The sequence below is a fragment of the Colletes latitarsis genome, chromosome 6, assembly GCF_051014445.1.
Source record: "Colletes latitarsis isolate SP2378_abdomen chromosome 6, iyColLati1, whole genome shotgun sequence".
In the NCBI taxonomy this organism is placed as follows: domain Eukaryota; kingdom Metazoa; phylum Arthropoda; class Insecta; order Hymenoptera; family Colletidae; genus Colletes; species Colletes latitarsis.
In genome coordinates, this window is record NC_135139.1 from 11,009,632 (window position 1) to 11,032,948 (window position 23,317).

The 23,317-nt window shown below is 38.1% G+C and overlaps 1 protein-coding gene across 7 annotated transcripts in view; it reads right to left on the reverse strand.

The window, feature by feature from the left end:
* LOC143342394 (dystrophin, isoforms A/C/F/G/H) overlaps window positions 1-23,317 on the reverse strand; it is a 655,322-nt gene that overhangs the window by 120,034 nt on the left and 511,971 nt on the right. For all 7 annotated transcript variants that reach the window (XM_076766217.1, XM_076766218.1, XM_076766213.1 and 4 more), the window contains one exon: window positions 22,755-22,927. In XM_076766217.1, coding sequence (XP_076622332.1) covers window positions 22,755-22,927 — 173 coding nt within the window. The remainder of the gene's footprint in view (window positions 1-22,754; window positions 22,928-23,317) is intronic.

The window sequence follows — 23,317 nt, forward strand, 5'->3', positions numbered from 1 at the left end:
ACAAAACCATTCTTTCATTTTTTATCAACGCGCGCCCGGTGCTCCCCTTTTGAAGCCAGCGTGTCCCCTTAAACGCTCGAGTACATACGCGAAAGACACCATTTTCTTGGACGTTCCGAGCGTTCGATATCAGATTCCACGTCCCTCCCACGCTCCACAGCGCGAAAAATATTTTCACGTAACACTTTCAACGCCCAACCGTGTTTTTCACTTTCGTTGAACATGACTATTACGTAACAGCATTTTTTGATTTTAGCAGAAGATAATAGTTTGATATTAATTCTGCGTAAATATTATTTATTCAATTTTCTACGCAGTTCCCTCCCCTTTTACAGTGATCTAAGAGTCAAGATTCTTATCCAGATAATTGCAGAAAACGAATGAAAGATAAACGAGCGTCTACCCGACACTTGTTAAATAAGAACACAAATTTCAATCATAAAATTAAATATTTTACAAAGAAACAAATTTATCTGTTCGATAGGATAAACGTCACAAATAAATTGTTACATACACGTTGATCTTGTAACTTATTTATTTTTCATAATCTGATCTCAGGATACTCATTTAAAAATAATAGAATCATAAATTGTTTATTCTATTTTGTATACACCTTTAATTCGAAGTCGTTGTATCGAAATTGTAATGAAATTCTGCTCAATATATAAAATCATTTGATGTATTTATACACACGTGACATGGATTCTTGTTTCGTTGTGGAAGCAATATTTTATTAAAAAATATATATATCAACACAATATGTGCTTGACCTTGTGAGTTATTTATTTTTCATAATCTGATCTCAGAATATTCATTTAAAAATAATAGAATCATAAATTGTTTATTCTATTTTATATACACCTTTAATTCGAAGTCGTTCTATCGAAATTGTAATGAAATTCTGCTCAATATATAAAATTATTTGACGTATTTATACACACGTGACATGGATTCTTGTTTCATTGTGGAAGTAATATTTTATTAAAAAATATATATATCAACACAATATGTGCTCAATACGTAAAAGTACTGGAAGATGTTTACGATATGAAAGAGATCCATCTTTTCGCGCATAAATTGCATTTTTATGTACTTATATATTAAGTAGTCGTGAATTTATGTAATGCGAAATGTTGGACCGAACGAAAATTCCAATAACCAACCAATTAACTGTCCTCCTAATGGGAATTTCCCTTACCAGCTCTCTCTTTCGAAGCATCTTCCGAGCACGAGTGTCCTTCAACTTTTAAAGGCACAATTTAGAAGCATTCCAACATCCTCGTGATATTTCAAACGCACCTACAGTCCGGAACAAAGGACGATATACACGGAAGGATCCTATCTACACCATTTCCTTCTTAACGAACGATTATCCTCACGATGCCTTTTGTTCGTCAACAATTCATCATCGTTTTGCAAAAACCAGCATGGCAAAGGAACCCCAAAATATATAAACAATGGAACTCCAAAGTAGATCTCTGACAGTATTAAAGCACTCGTGTGCGAAAAAACGGGAAATAAAACATCAGAAACGAACCGGAGAGCCCCGCAGAGAAACTCAATTAAATAGAATAATAATTATTCCCGAAACGCTACTTCACCTTCGTGGCTGGTATATGAAAGCAAAATAAATAAAATTAAGCAGAATATTTGATTAAACGTTTTGGTTTACTTTCGGAGAATCCTAGGATATTAACATGTGAAATTACTGCAAAAGGCGGAAAAAGAAACTCATAAAATGATTATGAATAGCTATGGAAAATTACGATTAGAATAAATTTAGAAATAAAAAGAGCAGGAAGGAGAATGAGTGAACCATTTTAACATTTTGATTTTCACGTCCATCATATATGGGTGACAGGACTGTTCACTGAGGAGTTAAAAAAAATTAATTCTCAAAATTAGATGTTAAAGAAAATAAATTTTAATAAGATGAATTTTAGTTATTACGAAAATAAGTACTAAGACAAATTTCAAGTTGTGAGTATAACTGTTTAAAATCAAAGTTTTGATCTAGTAAAAAATATACTTGTTATTTAACCAAATAGAGAATAGTTTAATTTTTAAAAATTGTACGGTTTTGGTTTAGCAGACAACGTGTTTATAAAAAATGAAACACCACCCATTTCACAGTCGACTCAAGAAAAACTATAAGCCACAATTGGAATGTATCAATATTATTTAACAGTCGTTGGGATGAAATAAAAAATCACGTGACCTTTCTATCGCACCTTAGGAAGGGCGATACACCCCGAAGGACCCTATCTCTCAAACCGCCATTTCCTCCTCGGTGAACGACCGTCCCCGGTGGCTCCTTTTGTTCCCGCGAAAACCTCATTTCTCAGATTTCACTTTGAACCGGGGCGGAGACTTCGAACCCTGAGGGAACAGGCTCGGATCCTCGGACTTCCCCGAGGCTCGCGAAGAAGCGTGTCGTCTCTCGTCAACTTTTCCTCTCGCGACGCGACGGCTCGAGCGGCCCTGAAGAATCCGCCAAGCGGAAGCCTCCATCCGGCCAGCCGGAAATTAGAAATTTCTAGCGGTGTCACCGGGTCACCTGGACCAGCTTCACGCTCCACGGGAGCCCTTTCGTTTCTCCGCGAGTCGGTGTATCGGGAAGATTGCCATCGATCCCCATGTGCGCGAGAGACCCTCGAGAACCTCCACGAGAATTCGCCGACGATCGCCGTGGTTGTCGTCCTCGATCGCTTTTCGGATGGTTAGTTCTTTGTTTGTCCCTTGGTTTTTCATGGAACATCGAGTCGCGTGTTTCCCAAGGACGATCGAATTTCGTTGGTCCGTCGTGGAAACGAAATCGTCGAAGAAGATTGATCGCGGGCGCTCTGTGACGAATTGCGACTGGTTCGACCGTCGATTGTCTACGCCATCGATGCTCATCCTTTTCGCGAGAGCTAGTCTTTTTGGTCGATCGACTTCGTCTACTGAAGGTTGATACACGGATACAGTCAGTATTTAACGTTATTCGAACGAGGGATGAAATCTTATTTGTCGATCGTTCATTAGTGTTTATACATTCGGAGATAAATTGATTGTCTTGAACGTCGGTCTCAGGTTAAAGGAAATTATCGTGTTATTTGTAATTTTTGCACAAGAGGGTACATATAATATTCTATGAATAAATAAATATACCAGTATATGTGATAGCAAAATATCTAGAAAGGAAGCATTAGATTGAAAACGAATTTTCTTTATAATTCAATTTTTGTTTCGATGCTCAAGAAGGTGTGGATACTATAAATAAATAGTAAGAATATAATGTATGTATAAAATATATGGGTAAAGCAGGAGCTTGCAAAGCTACATCCGTTGAATTTATGAATCTACCGTTATGCCGCAGAAGGATTTGAGAAAGATAGTAGCATGGCGGAGAGGCAAAGAAAAAATGTCTTAACGACAAGATGAAATATTAATATGGTAATCCTCTTGAAATTCAAGTGTATGGTCCACCGTGCAGCTGCGACGTCGCGAAAACTGCATGGCGCAATGTCGTTGCTCTATTTGAACGGATTTGCATAATTTTCTATATTTCAGAAACTACGGTGATATATTCATTTCCAACTTCAACCACTTCCGTTGGCAGCCGATTGCGGGCTGCGCGCAAGCGGAACCGTTTAGAGAAATTCATAGTGCACTACGATGCACGTCAGGGATTCATTTTATACACCAAAAGACTACATTAGAATTGTTTGCCAAATAATAATTGATTCAGCAAATTTTTATGAAATTCCAGGACACGACACGAGTTGATAATTCTGAATAATTTACTTCATAATATTTTTCTCAAAATATTTTAAATTGCTATTTTACATACGGGGTGTTCCACCACTCCTGGGAAAAATTTTAATGGAAGATTCTAAAGGCTAAAAAGACAAAAATCAAGAATATCAATTTCTTATTAAAAAATTAAATTAAAAAATTTCAAATCATTTTGAAAAAATTATTTTTTGTTGCGGGAGTCAATTTCAATCATTTTTGGTGAATAGATATACCCCCAAAATCCTACGCACTTTCGAGAGAAAAATTCATTACTGAAAATATAATGTCTGACCATAACTGTCTGGTTATTCTGAAAAAAAAAATTTCAAATCGTTCTGAAAAAATTATTTTCAGTTGCAGGGGCCAATTACAATCATTTTTGGTGAATACACATACCCCCGAAATCCTACATACTTTCGAGAAAAAAATTCATTACCGAAAATATAATGTATGGCCAGAAATATTACCCTGAAATTTCATGCGTATGTTCAAAAAATCATAACTTCTGGACAGATTGAAGGAATTTAATAATTCAAAATTCAAGCAATGAAAAAATACATTGGATGCATGTCTACAGACGGAACTTTAAACGTTAATAACTTTTTAATAAAGTCTCAATCATCAAATTGGTATTTTTGATTTTCGTCTTATTTTGGCTTCTAGAATCTCCCATTAAAATTTTTCCCAAGGGTGGCTGGATACTCTGTATACACCATTGTCAAGCTTGAATCACGTTTGTTTAATTCATCATAAATTAAAAAAAAAAAACACTTCAAATGGTTTTTTCATTTTATTTTCGAAGTTGCAAGTGATTCAACACTCTTCGACTGCTTTTGAAACGCAACATTTTATATTCTTGAAGACACATATTGCTTCTCGTAACACAGGGGACATAACTTTGGTATCTGCTTTCCTGTCCCAGAGGGGCTATCGATACGCGTCCACACTTTCGAAACCCAATAAATAATAGAACTCTGGTCACCAGAAATCTATTTTTCCCCGACTAATGTCCATATTTTTTGAACACCTAATACATTTACGCCAAATTAGCGTTTATTTTTTGCTTAATTGAAATCGCGAAACAAAGATAAATAGATTTACACCGTTCTCGTAATAAACCGAGACTCTAAATATAATTTCGAACGATGTAACCTAACGATATTTCGATAATTTGAAATCGACGTCGGCCCAGAAGAGGCCGTCCAATTCATCGGCGGTCAGATTTGATTCAGATCGAATTAATCTATGCAGATTAAACGCTTACCGCCGTTGGGGGAACTGCGAAACGCTTTTCCCCGAATGACTCGAACCGGTAGTTCGATTAAACGCTTTACCGCGATGAGTTACGATTCTGTTTGGAATAACGAGTGCTTTAAATCGGAATTAATATAGAAGATTTATTAAGGAAACACCCCATTCGAACGCTAGCAATAAATCGGACGCGAACAGTTCCAGAATCCCTCGTTTGTTCGCAACCTACCCTCTGTTCTCGTACACACGCGCCAGGATTTAGTCTGGCTAAGTAAACTGCGGCTCGTACATAATTCTAAGAGAATGTAACGTCTGAAAGCCTAATCCCTGGAAATCCATGTATACCATGAGAAGTAGCGCGAGGTCCGACTATTAGCAAGGTGAAAAATGTCGGTCGTTTCCCAGCTGATTTGCGATCCGGCGCATCGAGTAGTTTCGCAGCACGCGACATAATAGCGAGTCATGAATCTTCGTCTACCGTGGAAGTACCTGGTATTATCTTGCCTGGAAGCTTGAAAAAATGAAGCTCTGTTCTAGGCGAAGATGAGGGGAAAAATAGCGCAGAAAAGTTCTTTAAATCATGAATTTAATCAAATTAATTTCATTTGTTCTCGGTAACGGTATTTATTATTTTCATACTTTTGTAATAAGTTTATGCTTTTGGAATTCTACATGGAAGCGTAGTATTAGTTGGAACTTCTGTCAACTATTTTCTTCTTTCGCTAATAGAAATTGATAATGATGATATGTCTTTATTGTATCAAACTTGCATGCATTGAGGAATTAAAATTAAGTGATAAAAAAAGAATCCCTATTATTCGAGTAAATTTTTGGGTTTACAGAATACATTCTTCTCCGACGGAAATTAAAAAATAATTCTCTTACGCGTTACATTACAATCTACTTGTCTGAAAAGCAAAATATACATATATACAATTGTGACAACATACATATAATTTAAATTAATTTTAGTTATCAGTCTCAGATAAAAGAATTCAGAATGCACTGCATGTATTAAAATAAAAGTTATTCTATAGTTATTTAAATAATTCAAAAACCACCTCTTCCGTATATACCTACGCAACTTTGAAATTCCAAAAGGTATTGAAAGGTGTTTTAAATAAAAATTTCAGAAGAAAATAATTTTTCTTGCAAAAGAAAATCTTCCAAAAATGTTTCTGTTCCTTTCTCCTTTAAAATTCTATTATTATTTACACCTTGTGTCTAGGAGTAAAAAGAAAAGTTGGTACAATGTAAGACCTTCGCCAGTTTATCGAAGAAACAACTGAATAATCAAGACTCCATAGAAGCAGTTGCTCGAAAACGATACAAATTATGGAACAAATAATAACATTCGGATTGGGTCTCCTTTATTTTACGATTCGATAAATTGACATGGACGTCAGGTTGACTGACAAACACGGGGTACTTTTAGAACAATATAAGAATGGACCTTCGCCAGTTTATCGAAGAAACAACTGAATAATCAAGACTCCATAGAAGCAGTTGCTCGAAAACGATACAAATTATGGAACAAATAATAACATTCGGATTGGGTCTCCTTTATTTTACGATTCGATAAATTGACATGGACGTCAGGTTGACTGACAAACACGGGGTACTCTGCGAAGTAGACCAGGGCTCGTAAGGACTCGAAATGACCGAATAAGCTGGTCTGGTCGCATCTGGCTCGAACGGGAACGTAATGCCTGAGAATATAGACGTCGTGAATACGCGGATACAGTTAGGCAAGGAGAAGACGTGCATTTAGTGGCAACGGACGCGCCACCCCCGCGCGGGAAAACCGACAGCTCTTCCGGAGATTAACGCTAAGCCACACCTTATCATACTTTAAGCTCGTACCGCTATCGTGCATCCGATACACCGCTGGAAACACGTAGTGTCGGAGCCGCGTAATGAGTTATGACTGCTGGGAAACCGGAAGGAAGGAAGCTTCGGGCCTGAGCGACAGGTTGATTTCGGTGCATCGGTATTGCAACTCGTGCATTCCCTCGTACACAATACGCTGTGCATTCTGCGCAAGCTGCTGGTATGCTTCCTAATATTCCCAACGTTCCGTTTCACCACTCTTTTTTTCATCTACCGATGGATACAAAGAGCTAGCAATTTTTAAAAATTTTCACTGAAACACGAAGCGTTGGGAAATCGTTCGTATCGATGTTCAAAGCTGAACAATAATATACACTGTCTATTTGCTATACAGACGAATTACCAGCCCATTGCAATTATTTAATGCTATAAATAATATTAATCAAGTGTTGCATTATCTGTCAATGGAAAAGAAATTATAGTAATGACTCTTAAGATGAGCAGTTGGCACGTTCAACTTTCGTACAGCGAAAGCGAAATTCGACACCAGCAGATATCTATGCGTATCGCGTTTCAATGGTCGTCTCACGTTTCACTGGCTCCATGGGGGATCCAAATGTTCGACTTAAGAATCACATTCACTTTGACACTTTCACATCCGCACGGTTCAGAAAAATTTTCTTCTCCGTCACCGGCACGTTTTGCAAACTTGTTCATTAAAATGTACAAATATAAAACACAAAATTCATTACAACATAATAAACTTCTTTCTATGAAATGATACGTATAAATAGAATATGATTTATCGAGGTTATTGAAAAAAAAACATTAGGATTTTCAAAAGTGTTAAGAATTATTACTGTATAATAATTTCTACCAATTTGTTACTTAATCATCTAACAGAGAAACATCTACACTCACCAGATTCGAGCTCACGCGTTTCAAAGGAAAAATTCCCTACATTATTTTGTACCTCGTCGTTCATCGAACGGTAGCAACAAATATCCTACAATGATGGTGGTCATTCGTCTCTTGCGTCCGTAATCAACTAATTTTGTACGTCTTCGATTTGCCTGGCTGGCGCGGGCGACGACGTCGCGTAAAAATAACTTCGATTTGGCCGGATCGGTGGAAAGGGGCGAAACCGGGTGGCCGATTCCGAGCGGAAAAGCGCTGCACGTGACAGATTTCAGCGTGTTCGCGAAACGACGGTAAAAGAACGTCGATTCACAGAACCGACCCGATAAGGACCCCACACGGTGATTCATCACGATTCGCGATTATCTACCTGTCACTTCCGGTTCAGCTGGCGGACGAATCAACTATGGCGACTGTTCGCTATCGTCGACCACTATTTTCGCCCCGGGAATCGCAGCCCCATCTTCGATACGTCCGCGAATTCAACGGCGGGCCCTTCGATTTGTTCGATCGGTTCGATGCGTCGCGATTTATATAATTGAACGTGCCAGGGTGTTTTTGTCCTCTGTTTCGACGAGTTCTTGTTTTTTTCCGACGATTCGATCTTCCGGATAGCGCGACTCGTATTTTAACCGTCCCAGAGAATATGGTTTCGCTGGAATCGAAAGATCCACCGATTACGAACCCGTAACGAATTTTGCCTGGTCCCTTTTTGCATCGAGCGAATTGGACGCGTTTTAAGGGCGCAGTCTCGTGTACGAAATTTAACCAACTTTATTAATTTTTTTTAACTAAATGTTACATCTCACGCTGTAATTTATTTTGGTAATTTACTTAACTATCCTTTGGGAATATAATATAAATTTTTCAATAATTTTTATTACGTCTACAGTGAACATGTGCTTAAACACTGGCGTAGGTGATCGCAGCTTTCAAAGGCTGACTAAATCGAAAAGATCAGAAAGATTTTTATTCGGTAGGTTTTCTTTTATTAATTGTAGGATTGACATCTCTACAATCTCAGGAAAAACTGATATACCACATAATTTGCCCCTTTAAATAAAACCATTTTTGTCAGAACACTTTTTTGATACCTTCAATACCTCATGAGATATTCCATCATTCGCACTTAAACGTAACACCCTGTATATACTTTCAAAAAATGAAATAAAAAAAAATTGATTTTTTTGAGGTCTCACATGAGACTGCCCTTTAATATTCTTCTCCCCGTCGCGTAATTAAGAACGATTTTCAAGATTATAAACATTCACGATGAAGGCAGAGAGGAATATTCCACCTGAATAAGTAAAATTGTACAAGTTTTCGGGGCAACGATGCAAAACTGACGAAATATTCCTCCAGAAATGTTTCATTATTCTCGGCTCGTTACTAAGTACAACGTACGGGAAGTAAGCGTGTACTTGGCTACGAATTCACTGGGCAAACGAGAACGCTAAGTTAAAATTCGTGCAAAATATTAAAAGCACCGACGATAGACCAAAGTCACGGTCGGATTTTTAAAAGATAAAAATCGTAACCGCGATACGATCAAAACGGAAACAAAATCCCGTAAGAACAAGAGGATTAAAACTGTGGAATAAGTCCTTTTCATGCAAGATTCTCTGCTCCCATAAAGACTGGGCTTAATTAAAGACGAGTCTTGGTGCTACGCTTTTCGAGCTTTTCAAAACCATTTCTCGTACGAAATAAAACCCTGCATAGTAAAACTATACATTTATCATTAATTTCGACTAGTACAACTTGAGACTAAAATTTAAAAAAGAATTAGACAATTTTGAATGAACTGACGATTTTCAATGAAATTTTTTTATTAAATTGCATATCTTGGTTTGAAAATCTGATTAAATTCTGTACATCAGTCCACGAACAGTAATGTCCTCTTTAGCTCGTCTAATATATAGGGTGTTTGACCATTCCTGGAAAAATTTTAACAGGAGATTCTAGGGGCCAAAATAAGACGAAAATCAAGAACACCAATTTGTTAATCGAGGCTTCGTTAAAAAGTTATTAGCGTTTAAAGTTCCGCCTGTAGAACGGCAATCTGCGAACAGCTGCGTACGCGTGATAGTGGTTATCGTTCATAAAACTGTGGGACTGTCGATACGTCAGTAAGTAGAGTTTCTCATACTGAGTGAGAACCACTGTCATGCGCACGCAGCTGTTTGCAGACTGCCGTTCTACACGCGGAACTTTAAACGTTAATAACTTTTTAACGAAGCCTCCAACAACAAATTTGTATTCTTGATTTTCGTCTTATTTTGGTCTCTAAAATCTCCCATTAAAATTTTTCCCAGGGTTGGTCGAACCTGTATATTTCTTGCGAGCATTGTACAAAATTATTTTTTTTCAGAATGGTTCCCAGGGGAATAAGACTGTATTTGCTTACCAATATTTGTCCCCGACAAATATTTATTATTTATCGAGACTGTTCGCAGACAACGGCGCTCGCGAAATTCCATTTCTAGGATCGTTTCATTGTTGCTTCGTTTCCAAGGTGAGCTGTCATTCATAACGCGCAAAGCCCCCAGAAAACGCTGGTCTTATCGTAAACCGGGTCTCCGCCCGCGAGCCTCTCTCTCTCCAATTTCTCCCGGCGGCCATTGTTCGCGAAGAATGCAACGAACGTGCACTCGTAACTCGATTACAGCCGCGTCGAGTCGTCGGTCGGGGGTAAAACGACCGCTGGTAACGAAGCCTCGAACGATTGCTTCCGACCGGGAACGGTCCTCCCCCGCCTTCCGGAAAAAGTCGCGATGCTTCCACGCGAGAACAATTTCGACGACGAGCCGACTAGGACTGCGTTAAAGGAAACTCAGCCGGCGCAGAAACGGCCTTTGAAGTCTTTTCCCCGGGAATCGCGGCGTAAACACGAACCTCCATAGCAGTGGTTCTTAACTACGTCGAGATGAAACCTATACCGAACCGTTGTGCGTCAAAATTATTTACAAATTCCATCGAGAATAAACGTAAATTCCAAAGAGAAGATAATTTCTTTTAGCAAATAAAGAAATAATTATTTCTTTAGATAATAATTTAAATTCCATGGTAAATGCTATGAGCGTTGTTATAATTTAGTTTAAAAACTCGATCGAGGAGGTAATGAATGTAAATTCCAAAGGAAAAATAATTCTTTTTTCTTTAGAGAAAAATAATTTAAATTTCAAGCTAAATACGATGGTAAATGATGTGAACGTTGTAATAATTTATTTTAGTCCTTGGGAGTATTGTAAGATATTTGTTTGATTAATTATGCACCGAAATATTTAAAAAACTCCAAATATGTTAATGCCAAAGGGAACTGGAAATATCGTGAGATGTTCGTTTCAAAAGTTCAGTAATTTTCGACTCAAGATCGACGATATTTCAAGAAAGCACTTATTAAAGCACGAAATGTATTTTTGTATGTTTTCTATTTTGTAATTGTAAGATTTCAGAGCGTTGATACTCTTACAACGAATATAGAATTAATGCTCACTATGCAATATTTAACTTAAATATACTTCGAATAAAATGCAGTCTATTCCTGAGAATAATAGTCCTCGTTTAAAAGGACTGTGGTACCACGAGTAACTAAAACGTGGACTGTATTTTACTTCAAAAAGAACGACCATAACAGAACTATCGAAATGGTAAAAATGGCCCATTAGTAATTTCTAATAAAAATTGTAAAAAATTCACTCGACTAGATTTTTTGAAAATTTACCACAGTTTTAATTTCTTTCGTACAAATACCATAACTAGACTGCGGATCTTTATGCAAATTTATAGATTTATTAATAGAATTAATGAAATGGGAGCTTTGCAGAGGGTTGTCTCAACCCCTAAATACAATAATTCGTATCTTACTTTAAGTATTTCTTATATTTTTGCATTACTAAATGCAAACTGTAGTTTTTTGAGAATTAAAATTTCCCATAAATGCATAAACATCCGCAGTATAACCATAACAATCAAGCAGTACTATTATGCAGTAGTTTTCCAAGCTGTATCGCAAGCTCGAAAAGATTACGAGTATTCTTTTGACCTGAGTTTAAGAACCACTGCTTTAGAGGAAGCGTATGTTTCATAGTTTCGATGATTTCGACGTCCCCGAGCGTGTTCGACGCCCGATGCTTCGAGCGCGACACTCGGTATACGTGAATGCACGGGTGCGCTAATCGTTTCGCGAGTAATGGCGACGGTACACACAAGCGAGAGCCGGAGTGTCTTTAATTATTCCTCCCGATTCGTGTCCTTCGTCGACAGCCGCCTTTGCAGACATCCTCTGTGTCTTTACGTTTGCGCAAGAATACGTCTCCTCCGGCGGGGAAGTTTCTCACTTTTAATTCGACTTCCTTTCCTGACTGGTGATCTCTGCAACGTAGTCTACGCGTCATTTCTTTTCGTTGCACCGACAAATCGTTAACTTCCAACATTTCATTACAGCTCGAAGCAACGCACGCTTGGATACTATTCATTTAACCCCTTGACGTACGATTTAATGTAATTTTTCAAACGTGTAGTATTTAATTTTGTTTAAATTTGTTCGTACAAGGAATGGCCACGAAAAAGAATCCGTTTTACGGATACCTCGTAAATATAAAAATGTGTTAATTTTAATATGTAAGCTCATGACTGTGAAACTTGACATGAAAAATTGTGGCCAGACACGTTATTGTACGTTAAGGGTTAATAAATTACTTAATAACTCATTGTTCGGTTTGGTAATTTTTGCTCGTACTGTGGACGAGCTAACGAACTTAAGGAATGATATACTATTTAAAAAGTTCGAGCCCGTTAATAATAGTAAATAAATTTACGTACAATAACGTCTCCGAAACAATGGATGAACGCGATCGAGGTCGACGAATTTCTGAATAATTTCGAAGCCGTTCCGATTGGCGCCTACAAATTTCGTGGACTTTTTTCCAAGCCTCGGTTTCGAATGACTGGGCACGAGGGTCGGAAAAAAGCGACGGCCGGATGTTGAACAAGTCCGAAAGGTCCGTGTATCCGACTGCCGGATACGGCTCCTGCCCTTTTCGCGTGCGTGCCACGGTAACTAATTGCACCTGCTATTGATTTTACCCGCTACCGGTATCTTGTTTGCGCGAAATCCGCAGAACCAGCGCGCAACGAAAGTCGCCGTTGCGATTTTTATCTCGAACGCGCCGCGTCCACGAGTTATAAATCTCTGTCCCCCTCCACGGAGACCACAGTATACGCGATTTTTGATCGTCAACCTGTCACGCGAACGTAATTTACCTTTTGGCACTACGCGATTCCAGCAATCTAATTTTTTTTCGAATAATAAGACCATTTTTTAACGTTCTTATCACGAAAAAAATTTTCATTTTCTCGCTGGAAAAAAGGGACCATTGCTTATTAATTTTCAAATATAAATGTTTGAAAATTTCGAAGCATATGTGAAATATATTTGGTGATTGGAAGAATGATGTCGAATCATGGCCAGAATAATAATTTGTAAAAGCATAGTTTCATTTTCATAAATCTACAAATATACTTCTGGAAAAATTATTTTCGATTGCGGGGATCAATTATAATCATTTTTTGTGAATAGACATACCTACAAAATCCTACGCACTTTCGAGAAAAAAATTCATTACTGAAAATATATATTTTCGTCTTATTTTGGCCTTTAAAATCTTCCATTAAAATTTTTCCCAGGCATGGTCGAACACCCTGCATAAAGATGGAGAGTCACAGTGAACGAACTAAAAATTATTAAAATTTATTTTGAAATTATTTATTTTCTCGAGAACAATAAATTCGTTTGTTTAAAAGATTAAAGTTCGTTTATGACGATCGAAACGTTTGTGGACGTAAATTATGCTTGCACGAATTACTATTCTGACCTTATTGGTACGTAACGCAACGTGCTCGTAACAAAGGAGTTCAGGGTTTGAGTATTGTTCCCCAAAGCTCCAAGGAACTCGATTCTTTGTTTGTTCGCAACGACGTAGTTTGCCTCGACTTTCCTTTTCTCCCTTTCTGGTAAACCTCCTTCAAATACTCGAGTTTCGCTACAACACAGATAAAGGATTGTGTAATTCGCGAAGCAAACAGCAGCGGACAGCTGTTGCTCGAGCAAAAACGTTACGACATCTGCGAAGGAAAGGCTGTTGCCGGACCGACGCCAAAATTAAGCTAAACTATTCTTTAAACGGAGATCAAACGGTCGTTATTCATCGACTTACGCTCGACGAGGCATGAAAGTTCGAATTTCAAGAATTACCGACGCTTTGTGAACCGTATACGCTGCAAAACGGTTTCTTGCTCCAGCTATAATATTTTTGCAATGTTTCTTAGCTATCGAAGTGTAAAACAAAAAGTAATGATAGAAATTGGCCAATTTAGAAACTGTCTGGCAACGAAAGTTTTTCACGGTATTTACTTTCACGTACGTTCTAGAAGATTTCGTTTGTACTAAGTACAATAATCAATTATTCACTGTCAATGTAACGAGAGTTTAAAGTCACTGGAGTTGGGTTACACGAGTTAAAGTCATTGGTGTCAGATTACGCCAATAATTCCCAGAATTCCCTGTATCGAATTACACGAGTCGCGAGTCTTTGGTGTCGAATTACAAGAGTCGAGAGTTACCACTGATGAATAATACGAGTTACTAGCTACTAAGTTACTACTTTACTGATTTTTTGCTTCATACGATTAATCTAACAACGATTTTTATATTTATTTACGATCTCCTTTATCATTTCAAAATTATACTTCTTTCCGCAAAGTTTCTCTGCCCATAAATCACGCAAGATTAAATTCTACGCGAAAATAAATGGCTCAAAAAATCCATTAGCAAAGAGAAACTACCAAAGGAATTAAAAATGGCCAACTATTTTATTCAGCATCGTTTAAAAAACCAATCTCGGATCCTCGAAGCCTGACAAAGGCAACAAGGCATCGTCCCTCCCATTCGATAGTCGAATTTCTCCCAGTTAGCGAGCTTGTTCGAAACTTTTGTCAGTGATATAACATATTGGTCGTATCGGTGTTTCCCGGGACCGCGTTGAAACCGGTGCCAGAAACGATCGTTGGTCGAATTATCGGGATCAGCATTTCCAGCGGTATTTGTGGCCTGATTGCGGCCGAAACCGGGGCGCAGGACGATTCGCGAACGGGTGGAAGAGAGAATTGGTTGCCACTGATAAATATGGCCGACGTTCGGAGAGACGGGAAAGACAAAGGGGACGGAACAGAGGGGGGAAAAAAACCGACGAGGATCATGGGTAGGTACAGGTGGACAAGGAGGGACGAGGAGAGGACCGGTGCACGCTTCCGATTCTCGCAGCCTTCGTTGCATCGCGTCCCCGGCGCGAATACGCTTCCGGTAATCAAGCTCCGCGAGCTAGCTCGAAGCCTCGGACTAATTAATGGAGACTGATTGCTCGACTCTGTCCGGGTTAACCCAGTGCTGACTTCGCTTTATCGGCGCTACTTAAATTTTCGAGTCCTTCCGCGAACGACGGAACGATTCCCCCAGCCCTTTCCGCGAACACTTTGAGCTGCGGGGGCGGACGGGAGAGGATTGAAATTAATTCCCCGGGAGAGGACTGGCCCCGTTATCGGAATCGCGGGCAGAATTTTGCGGCATTGAAACCGCCAACGAGGAAAAGTGTTCTCGTTGGAAGATAGACCCCGTTGGTTCTTAATCGGTGCACGTCGCTCGATTTCCTCGTTCGAGCAAATACGTTCGAGAGGTATTTCCATTTAAAAAAAGAAACGACTGCTATTCGTAAATTTTTTCGAAATCTCAATCGTTAGGAGTATTAGTGGAAAAGATCGCGGGGGAATTTTAAAAATTGATATCGTTATAGAGTTTTGAATTGACTTTCTAAGTACTTACTGTTTTTGTTTTTTCTTAAATGAAACAAGGCTTCTCACAATATTTAATATAAGCAGTTCAATTTCCAGTTGATTATAGACACAAAAATTTGTTCTTTACAAATTAGAAAATAAGCATCTGAGTATTTTCGAAACTATTTCTTTTCGGATTATTCAGTTATATATTTTCATTGTTTTTACGAGAAGAAAGGTTTACAATCAAGTCTAAGAGGATTATTTCGGTCGACGAACTGTGGAGACGTTCCATCTCCCTTAAAGTATTCATTATGAAAAAGAAAAGAATTCGTAAATAGTGTTATGTAATATTTTATAGAATGCCACGAATGAAATAAAATGTTAATTTCGGAATGTTATTAGACGCTGGTATTACGGTTTCAGTAGTTTTTGCACCGTCCTACATCTACGAGATCCTTTCACGCAAAACACGCAGGATTAAAGCGACTGTGGAACTTTATGTATTTGCGAGATAAATTCCTGGAGAACATCGTTCTTGACTGCAACTTTCTACCAAGGAAGGTTTATTAAATAGGGTTCCCTTCGTGTCATTTAATATCTCTCGAGAATACACAGACTATTCAATAAGGAGGTCTCAGGGATTCTGTAATAAAATATAAACGTTTGTAAAGCTGTTTCGTGCTTTATGAAAGATGGAAAAATAAATCCGTTACATTCATTCAAACAGAAATCGAATCTTTATTAGAAAACCTGCAATGTCTGACTCGTGGTTGATTCGTTTCACTGACAACTGCACTTTGGAGAAATACTGAGTAAATTTTGTTACTTTTCTAGATCGTTACAATTATTGGTCTGTCAAACTGGTAATTATTTCCAAAATAAATATTGATCGACAAAATTGTATTAATATTTCAAAGTACAGAAACGAATCCTTGTTAGAAAACCTGCAATGTCTGACTCGTTTCACTGACAACTGTATTTTGCGGAAATGTTCACTAAATATTGTCATTTTTCTAGTTCCTTACGATCATTGTTTTCATTCTTCTTATGTGAACTATCAAAATTGTAATCGTTTCCAAAATACTCATAAAAGATATACGTATACGTTTCCTTTTAATCTTCATCTATCAATAACAATTAGACTTGATTTTACAATATTACAAGAATACAGTAAAACTTTTGGAATAATTCTCAATATATCTACTGTCCCATAATACTACATTTTCATAAACTCATAGTTTCAACAAAGTCAGTACTCTTGCACATTCCTTATTAAATACTATGCTACGATATTCAGCGCACAAAGTAGCATAAAAATCTAAAATAACATATCTCGAGCGTTATTAAAGCCCGTCGCTTCGATGGTTGGTGTAAAAAGGAACAGGAAGCGATTAAAGCGTGCAATATTTTACGGGACGCCCTAATACAATTTGCCCATCGCTGATAGATGCACGCAGCACCGCTTCGTCTCCCTCTGCATCGAAATTTCCCGTCAGGTTTGGTCACCGTCAAAGCGTTTAACTTCCGCTTGCAAAATTTCCGCGAGAGTTTCGTCCGCTGCGGATCCGCATAGTTCGCCGCCGACTGAAGTTTACCTCCGGTCGAAGTCTGGAATTAACGTTGCTATGAAGTTCCCGCAGGAGAATCCGATTACGCGCGGTCGCAGGAAGCGTCGTCAGGATTTCCGTCGGAGTCCTTTCCGAAAATATAAGAGCCCGCCGCGTAATCGAGCCGCCGGTTCCACCCGCCGCGAGGACCTTTTTATTCCCCGTCCGACAAAAAGGAACACCGATAAGACCCCGTGAGCGACTCGTGCGTACGCGACAGAAACAAGAACTCGCAATTTCCACGGATAAAAATTTCAATATGGCCGCGGGGTAATCCGCGGGCATACAGAAACCCGGACGGGCGGTTTGAGGCAAAGATTTCTTCGCGCGCTTTCAAACGAAGTTGTTCCCGCGGATTTGCAAACTTTCCGCGAGAGAATCCCGCCAGGATTTGCTATAAACTGCTCTCGATGCAAATCGATCGACCGACTCGAATTCCAACCGGCATTGTGAGTTGCTATTCTTCGATCATTTGCACCAGGCTATTCGAATATGTTACGTTTTTGTTACAACGCGCTTTTTCACTTCTGCGAAATTTAAATATTCAACTATTCTATATTTATACAGGGTGTTCGGCCACCCATGGGAAAAATTTTAATGGGAGATTCTAGAGGTCAAAATAAGACGAAACTCAAGAATACTAATTTGTTGATGGAGGCTTCGTTAAAAAGTTATTAACGTTTAAAGTTTCGCCCGTACTGAATTTTTTTCTCGAAAGTGAATAGGATTTCGGGGGTAGGTCTATTCACCAAAAATTATTGTAATTGACCCCCGCAGCCGAAAATAGTTTTTCCAAAACGATTTGAAATTTTTTAATTTTGTCGAAAAATTTGTTCACCTTCTCGAATTTTTTTCTAGAAAGTGGGTAGGATTTCGGGGGAATGTTTATTCACCAAAAATAATTGTAATTGACCCCCGCAACTGAAAATAATTTTTTTAGAATGATTCGAAAATTTTTTTTTCACCGAAAAATTTAGGCACCTACCCCCTGTCAATTTTTCTTAAAAATTCGTTTTTGATTTTTAATAATTTTGTTTGACGCTCTACAGAAAAGTTGCCTAATACTTTTTTGTAGGTACCCATGAGCTCTACTTCCATACTAAATTTCATTGAAATATATTCACTATTGTAGGAGTTATGGCTGTTTGAAAATTGGACCATTTTTGTGGGGTTTTTCTCATTTTGCGGAGTCAAGGACCAACTTTTCCAATATTTTTACAATTTGTACATATTCTACACTAAAATGCGCGTAGTTTGCTTTTTTAAACATTAAAATCGTCCCATCCGTTCAGAAGTTATGACGTTTTAAAGATTCGCACGAAATTTCGGGGTAACATTTCTGGCCAGAAATGATATTTTCGGTAAGAAATTTTTTTCTCGAAATTGGTTAGGATTACGAGGGTATGTCTATTGACCAAAAATGATTGTAATGGACTCCCGTAACTAAAAATAATTTTTTTAGAACGATTTGAAATTTTTTAATTTTGTCGAAAAATATCACACCTACTGGAATTTTTTTCTCGAAAGGGGGCAGGATTTCGGGGGTGTGTCTAATGACCAAAAATGATTGCAATTAACCCCCGCAACCGAAAATAATTTTTCCAGAACAATTTGAAATTTTCGAATTTAATTGTTAATAACTTTTTAACGAAGCCTCCATCAACAAATTGATACACTTAATTTTCGTCTTATTTTGGCCTCTAGAATCTCCTATTAAAATTTTTCCCAGGGGTGGCCGAACACCCTGTATATTCATTTCAATTTCAATAATTTTTAATTTTAAATCATTAAATTTAATATGTCTGGAGTCTTATGGTTAATATTTAATGTTAATCTTAATTCTTAAATCTACCAACTCAACGTCAATTTCAAACTTTAAGTATTCAAAATGTCACGTCTAAGATTATGGAAAAGTTAATTAGTCGTAAACTATCATTTCTTTGCAAAGACATCATCATTGATGAGTAGCATGGTATCGTTATCGGTAAATCGACTGTGACTAACCTTGTGGAGTATCATCATTATTTGACCAACTGTATTAATAAAGGCACGCAGGTTGATACTGTTTACACTGACTTTTCTAAAGCCTTTGATTTTATTAATCATTCAATCTTAATGTTCAAATTAAAGGTATTAGGAATAAATAGCTGTATGCTTTCTTGCAAATTATCCTTGCAACGTATTGTAAATTAATTTATTTTGTTAAAATTTTTATAAGCAATAATGTTATGTAAAATCCACATCTGTAGCTCCTTACATATTACATCTTTTGTACTAAAGGGTTTATTCCCGTTAATAAATGAATAATAATAATAATTTGTTATAATCCACAGGAAACTACAAGCCCTGAAAATTATATCTCGGTAATTTTTTTAAATATACAGCCCACCATATTGATTTACCAATTCTGAATTTTGAAAATTTATCTTCGAATTCGGTGGCCGACAGCCAGTAAAACTCCTGGGTACGAAATGTTAAAAATCGTAAAAAGCGTAGTGAATTTTGCTTACTTTGACCACCAGTGCCTCTGAAACTAATTTTCAACTCAAAAATTAGTCGTGACGTCCATCACGCGACAAGGCACCGCTGAAAATTCGCGCCCAAAATGGTGAAACGAAAAACGAATGGAAAACGATTAAGACAAAGTTATTTCCGTAGACTCGCGGAACTTCCGGCGAAAGAATCCAGAAAGAATTTATTATAAACTGCCCTCGATGTAAATCGATCGCGCGACTCGGCTTCGCTCGCTCCCGCGCGTTTTTTTCAGCGGCTTTTATATAAAAGGTAAATGGGGAATCGATTAAGCGAAACGAGAGGAATAAATGAGCATTGACTTTAGAACTCTCTCCTTTACTCCCCCGCTGTCGCCTTTTTTCTCTCTGTGTTTCAGGTCACCGTGGTAATTTTTCATCCAGGAATTTCAAAGAACTAGCAATGCTCCCTTTTCATCTTCCTTCGAGAATTGAAAGATGAATGGAGTTTTTCAACGCTAACGCTGAAAGAGCAGCTTGGTAATTTTTCATTCGCGAATTTCGAAAACTGAGCAACGCTCTCGGTTATCGTTTTTCACCGGCGAACATCGGACAAAATAAGAATCGTGAAACTCGGGTCAGTTAAGCTGTCCGTTGGGAAAATTTCATCGACAAATTTTCAAATTGAGTTCGCTTCCTGGTACATTTTTTAACGATCAAACGTTAGCCAGAGCATACAATACGTTTTAAATTTCGTTTGGCCGTTCGTACTAATTACGATGATCAATTAATCGCTGTCTATGTTAGAACGAGCGTCTTGAAAGTCGTTGGTGACGTGGTATGAGAGCTTAAGAGTTACCAGAATTGGATTACACGAGTTGAAAGTTAGTGGTGTCAGATTACGCCAACAATTCCAAGAGTTTCCTGTGTTGAATCACATCAAAGAGGACACATCGGTGTCGAATTACAAGTGTTGAGAGTTACCAGTATCGAGTTACATGAATTGGAAGTCGTTGGTATCGAGTTACAAGAGTTTAGAGTCACCAAAGTTGAATTAGATGACTCTACCCGAGTCTTTAATATCAACTCACGACTCGAGTAGTAGGAAGGTGTTGAAACTAAACTAGACGTCATTAATATTAGTGAATATTTAAATAACTATTTGAACGCAAACGTTAATCCATTAAAAAACAGAACTAAAAGTAACCATCGACCCGATAATGTTGATAGAATTTTGAAATATCAGGATCAAACATGTGCACCGATAATCCGGCAACCCAGCTGCATGCGATCGCAGTGGGGATTCCCAATGCGCAGCAGCCAAAGCTGCTTCATCAATTCCGAGTCAAAGTTTCATGAGAAATCCCACGAGGTTTTATCACGGACCAACGATAGAAAGATATAGAGCCCACCCACCGCCAGTCAAAGGTTTCGCGTTCCTCTTTCAGAGCTCCCTATTTTCGCAGTAACAATTTCTGCTTACGAAGGGTATTACCGCGGCGCATAACTGCTACGCTATCAAAGGAGAATGGCGCGCTGAGAATTTCTGGGTTCATAGTTAACCTACTGCGTGTGCACACCCACAGCCCCACCGCCCAGCTTGCAAATCTTTGGAATTGTTCGCGTGACAAAAGCCATTGGTCTGCCAATGTTGTTACGAGAATAATTCTCGGTTCGTTGTTCCGCAGACTCGCGAAACCTCTATCGAGACTCTTTTCATCCTATCTTCCCTAGTTTGCAGTTTTAATGCGTGCTTAAAAAATACATTCAATCCGTGGTATCTTATTTCACAATGTGCATCCACGTTCATTACGCGTTTTCGACACTTTGTATTTGTAGACCTACGGTGTACGTAGATTTACCTAACAATTAGCAATTAAATGAATAAATAACTGATACAGAAAAATAATTTTATAAAAGGTACTCTGTATTTCAAAGAATATTAAAATAACCGAGGATTTTGTTGCTATTGGAGAAGCAGTTAGCGTTATCTTCAATTTTTTTTCCCTCGCGAGTAAAACGCTGCATACAAGTGTCATTTGGAATTCCTCTCGCGTTAAAAGTTACTACTCCCTCGTGCGGAAGCTCGTAACGCTGTGACATTTTTCCACGATTTTCGTAAATCGACCATCCTTCGACGCCAACCCGACTGACACAAGCTTAATGTGTTTTTCAAATATGCAACGGATTAATAAATCGATCCGGACACGTGAAATGGAATTCGAAATCAGGTTTTCAGGAATAAACGGGCGTCGAGTGAAAAAAAAAATGTTACCGCGCCGAGTTTTTATCTCAAAATCGCTCTTGCGTACGAAGTGCATTCCGGTTGGCAATTTCTATCACCGGGAAAATCTATCGAATGAAAAGAAATTATAGGGAGACTCTGGAGTCTGGAGTACTGTTTTTCAACAATTATTCATGTTGAAAAATACAGAGTTGCTTCAGTAGTTTCTTTGTATTTTCTTTTCGTACCTGTCAACTCTAAACTCTAGAGTAGTGACTTTTCAACATCAACAATTGTTGAAAAATGCTGCTCTAACTCTTGTTCTTATCTTGGATGAGTCAATGTTGAAAGATATGGATTAAATATTTCTTGCTATCAAAACATTCCTCCAAAAATTTAGTAACTGATCAAGTATCATTTTATACCTATCGTTTATTTTCAAATTAGAGTCTTGAGTATTTTGTAAAGGTAGTATTTTAAAATGAACTTCACTTTGTTATTTAATTTTCCCATTTTCTTTTGATTATAAAGCTCTTTCCACATCCTCTATTCAAGGTTCGTTCGAAACACAGCCCCGACTTATCCCACGTAATTCATTCGACCACTCCTATTCTCTTGGGTTCTGAATTCTGAGCCACTTTTCGCTGACCACGTTCTCTCGCGCACGCAAAATAGAACGTCTGTCTCGGAACGGCACACCTGTTACCGTTCACGGGAGTTGAAAACTTCGGTGCTCCACTTGTCATCGTTCTCACCACGAACGCTAATTGGTTAAAAAAAAGAGAAAAAGAACCGACGCGAACGAAGAAGGGAGAACCGCAAAGAAAGATGGTCGTCACTCACCGTATAGCCATACTCTTCGCTTTCAAGTGATGCCATCTTTGGTTCATCTCGTCCAGCCGACGTTGCAGCATAACGGCGTCATCTTGGCTGGCCAAAGAGCTCAACAATTTTCGTCCCGTGCCGTTCAGGGACGCGTACACGTCTCGGTGTGTTTCGATTTCCGATTGGAGGTCCTGCAACAGAAAACGAAGCCGTTCTGGTGAATGAGAAAGCAAATATCGTTCTCCGCTTTATGACGATCCATTTTGCGATTATCAGAAATCAGAAAACATTTATTTAGAATATTAGTTTCCAGAAAAAAATACAATATCTCCATTTTTTTACATGAAAAAAGTATTCGAAAATTAGAGTAACCAGAGCAACCACGCAATTTTCATTGACATTTATATTATAAATTTTTTTTAACCTTAATAAATTCTTTCTTTAAATTATATCTAGTTTTGAAAATGGATAGTGTATTCTAATGTTCTAATTTACGGGGTATTTAAAAAGGTTCCTAAATCACCGGAACGCGTCGACATCGATCGAATATCCTCTCCCTTCTCAGAACATTTTCCATCGAG